The sequence below is a fragment of the Loa loa genome (genome assembly GCF_000183805.2).
Source record: "Loa loa unplaced genomic scaffold supercont3.55, whole genome shotgun sequence".
Lineage (NCBI taxonomy): Eukaryota > Metazoa > Nematoda > Chromadorea > Rhabditida > Onchocercidae > Loa > Loa loa.
In genome coordinates, this window is record NW_018108235.1 from 138,973 (window position 1) to 143,314 (window position 4,342).

The 4,342-nt window shown below is 31.3% G+C and overlaps 2 protein-coding genes across 2 annotated transcripts in view; one reads left to right on the forward strand and one right to left on the reverse strand.

Annotated features, from left to right (window-relative positions):
• Positions 1-172, reverse strand: part of LOAG_07423 (hypothetical protein) — a 5,427-nt gene extending 5,255 nt beyond the window's left edge. Inside the window, exon 1 of the mRNA XM_020447426.1 lies at positions 11-172. Coding sequence (XP_020302341.1) covers positions 11-43 — 33 coding nt within the window. The 5' untranslated portion in view covers positions 44-172. The remainder of the gene's footprint in view (positions 1-10) is intronic.
• Positions 173-4,089: 3,917 nt separating this feature from the next.
• Positions 4,090-4,342, forward strand: part of LOAG_09671 (hypothetical protein) — a gene marked incomplete at both ends in the record, with an annotated part of 3,552 nt that continues 3,299 nt past the window's right edge. Inside the window, one exon of the mRNA XM_020447994.1 lies at positions 4,090-4,126. Coding sequence (XP_020301826.1) covers positions 4,090-4,126 — 37 coding nt within the window. The remainder of the gene's footprint in view (positions 4,127-4,342) is intronic.

Genomic DNA, 4,342 nt, shown 5'->3' on the forward strand with positions numbered 1-4,342 from the left:
CATATTTGACCTGTTTTGTTCGAATTGTTTGTGCTCCCAACATTGCAGTTCACAGTCTCGAATATCGTGCGAGCATGTCACTAAAAACTTGTCGAAAGCGGACCGAACAAAATGGCACTTTCAGTCAATCAAATGGCCAATCAACAAACACAACAATCTGCTTTAGCTAAAAAACTTAGTTGGAAAATTTGTTCCTCCCTTTTGCCTTTGTCATTTTTACGATAAAAATTAAAGCTGAATTCAATTTTTCACAGAAGTTAAACACTAAAAAAACATTTTAACTTGTTAAAGATGTAACGCTTTGAATTTTAATTACTTTTGAGTGTGTTAATTGTTTCCAACTTTCATTTAATTTTCCTCATTACTACTATTACAACGGTCAAAATCTACTACCACAGTTAAAGTTATGGTGATAAACTTCACAATTCCAATTGCAAACTGAACAAATAATCGAACTTTCAAGATATTAAATGAATTGTACTGCTTGCTGATGCGTAAATTACAAACCGATGCGAAACGACCGATCGATCATACAATAAACATTACTGTAAACAAGATACAAGACTGTATTGAGATAAACAAAAAACAAATAAACAATGAGTAAATAAATGTCAAACCTGGTAGCTTTGATCACTTATTCTAATGACAATTTTAAATTGTAAGGAAAAAATAGAAATGATCCGTAATGTCGTAATATACGAATCTAAGAATCCAGCATTGATATCTTTCACCGATATTCGTTAGAACTGATTAAGAATGTGGGGGAAGACGAGTAGTTCGAGAGTTGTAGAGGTAGGGAAGGAAGGGAAAGGAGAAGGAAAGAAGGAAAAGGAGCAGAGCAAAAAGGAAGAATTGAACTTATACTAATTGACTAGTCTTGTGATTTTCCATTCTGTAGAGTGACAAATGTTTCAGAACATATAAATAATTAAAGAATTGGTGAAAGTAGATGTAAGCATTTCATCATTTGGATACCAGTATATATATATATATATATCCCTGCATAATCAGGTATAGACAGTGAGGTCACAAAGTTAGATCTGGAAAAGTTCCTAAATGTTGCGAAATTTTGCACCTCCTATTCTTATTTCTTGTAAATATATTTTCATCCTTCACCCATTGAAAACTTATGTCCCACAATGCATTAAATCCTTAGGTCTCGATTCGCCTTAAAGATTCCCTGATTAACTATGAATGATTAGTTAGCAAAGTTACTTTAAATAAGTATTAGTAAGTTGCATTAGTTAAATAGTAAAATACTTAACTTGATGTCACAAAAATCGAATTCACTTTTGAAGTAATTATTTCCAGAGATGTCAGATCTTCCTTTCTTTCTTTCTCTCTCTCTCTTAATTTAGCTTGTCAAAGTGATATTGTCAGCTAAGTTCGAATTTCATCGAAATAACACTGACAATGTTTGATTGATTGGATAACATACTCGCTTTATGGATATGCATCTCAATGATTTATCATCTACCAGACACCGACTAAAAGTTTCATTAAAAATGTCCAAGCAAGTTCAGTTTTAAAAAATCAGTTTGACCAGATAAATTTGTGGAAAATAATCTCTCCTCTAAAGTAAATTGAAAAAAGAAAAAAAACTTTTTGTTACACAATATTGTAAGAAAAAGTAACTGATATGTGGTAAAACATGATCTCCTATCTCCTTCTTAAGCCATTTCAAATATCGAATCATGTCTGCAACTGTCATATCTAGTTCAGTGGTCGAGAAAAATATTCATTATGCACTAGCTTTTTCAAAATTATGGGAATGAAGAATGGCAGGTTTATATCCGGAAGTGAACAAAGTTTCAGTTTACATTACTTAAAACTTATGTGAAGTCAACATTTTCACCGCCATTCTTGTCGATTCAAATTAAAATTGCCCTTCATAAAAAGTATGAAATAAGTGGTATTATCGATTACAGTTCCTTACTAAAAATTTGAAACAATTTCTTCGTCACAATTTGATACAAAAACAGCATTTCCAAGATTTCGATTGCTTGTGGGAATTTGTCTCACCCATTCCTATTCAAATTTGGCTTTGAGCTTACGCACGTCACAAAGTTTCTTGTGAACTCGAACTTGTTCTAATAGAAATTCTTTCAGAATATCCATTATATGCTAAAATGCTTCTTTTTAAGTTAACTAACTGCTGTATAAGAAGAAAACAAAATATGGATTTGTATATCATTTTTTAAAGTTACACAAGATATCTGATACCATTGCATAGGATAAAAAGAAAATTTGAATCTAAATTCCAAATCAAATCTGAGTTTAAAACAAACTGAAAACAAACAGATGCTGCAATCACTTGTTAAAAATTGTGCTTTGAGCAGTTAAAAACAAGCAACGTTGAAATATATATGAAATAAAACATACATGACTGAGTTAGCGAGATCTCGGCATTGTTTGATCATTACCAGTTTGTCATTTCACATGTGACATATTTCCACGATTTTTTTCTGCTCTACAATATATAGGAGGAAAATGTGGTAAGAGCAGAAAATTATCAGAGTTCGTTAAGTTTTTACATTTGCAAAAGTTTTCATTGCCGCAAAAGATTACTTTTCTACAAGTAAGTGTGAGAATTGCGGTAATATGACTGACCAATGTAAACAATGCAGTAGGTGACCCTTTCCAAAATAATGAATAGATAACTTTGTTTGCCTGACAACAATAATTATTTCAAAAGCCAAAAAGAGGAAAGGTGAAGTTGAGTGCATTTCAAACTGTTCATTCCATCGTAAATCTATAGATATGTTAAAGATTGGTTGCTCTACATGACTTTGTGACAAGTGTTGTACTAGTTATGCTCGGCTTAATAATTGATATTAGTATCGCATTTCAACCGTCCCATGTATATATATATATATATTTGAAAAAAGGATAGATTAAAATGTGAGAATTTGTGTCTATATCATCGATATCCACATATTCGTTTCAAATTGAAAGATTCGAAACATTGAAAAATGCGTAGCAAGAAAATTTTATTTCATTTCACAAAGATGAATTTTGCTTCTCTTTCTTTTTTCTTTCTTATCACCTTTATTTTATATTATTTGCTTGCCTTAAAAAGGATCTTTTTCCAATTGAAAAAGTTTCTTAATACATATATTGCAACAAATAAAAGAACAAATAATTCTTCAAATTCTGAAAGAAGCAAAACGAACAGATCCCAAAGTGAAGAAATGTTCTAAAGTAAACAATTATTAAAATATGTTATCTTTGCAAAGTTATTTTGATCGAAATGATAACAGCTGACAATCGGCAGAAGCTAAAATTAGCTAAAAATTGAATTTTTTACATCACTTCACACATCAATTTTTCCTTTACACTTTCAACTACACAATATCCTCTTTGGTCGCAGTTTAGGAGGAAATTTAGTATTACCATACGTTTAAGAATAAACATTGTTCCCACATAAATTATACAGTTTTGGAAATGTGAAATTGATGATTATTAGACCCTGTAGTGTGATTCTGATCTGAGTTCCTTGTCGTTTCTCGTCCTTTGATTTCAGAAAATTCAAAATGAGCTCGAGATCCATGAACAAGACATTCCAGAATAGGATATACTTGTTCTAAATAGGAAAGTTCGAATAATTTGCATAAATAATAATATAAATTGGATCGTATTTAAGTTTTGAATTCATCTTTTCCTTATTATATACATGCTTAGGCAGTCGTATTTGCTATGCTGAATTCGGAAACTCAAAATCTCTCGATCCAACACCTGGTGACTCTTGGTCTGTCTGCTTGATCTGATAATTCCTGTCTTTTTTGTACTCTATGGAAAGTGAACCGAGAGAAATGGAGGTGCTAGTAGCTACAATGCTTGATGTTAAATTCCAAAGGAAGTAATATCCTTGAAAGGGATTGTTGGGTATCCAAAAGAAATTATGACGGAATATGTCATGCCTTAATTATGTAATAGAAAAGCATTTCTGAAACTCAATCAGAATTGAAATGGCCACTCAATGGTAGAGATATTAGAGATATTTCCTAACTTTTTATTGATTTAGTCAGTTCTGGGGTAAACGAAAATGACGGTGAGGAATTAAAGCGCCGTGAAAATATAATCATGGAGATGGCCGAGAAAATGTCAAAAGCTAACGATATTGAAGGTAATTTAATTTAGCCTGTGGACAATTTAAATTGAGAAAGATGAATGAAATAAGTTTTGGAAGTTTGTGGAAATATAGTTTGGATTTGATCAAGGACAACTTCAAACTTGGACATATGGACAGATTCGGTTATATTCAAGAGCGATTAACAAAAAACTTTATAGCCTTATAGATTATATTTAGCCTTATAGATTATATTTTAGCACCTTATAGATT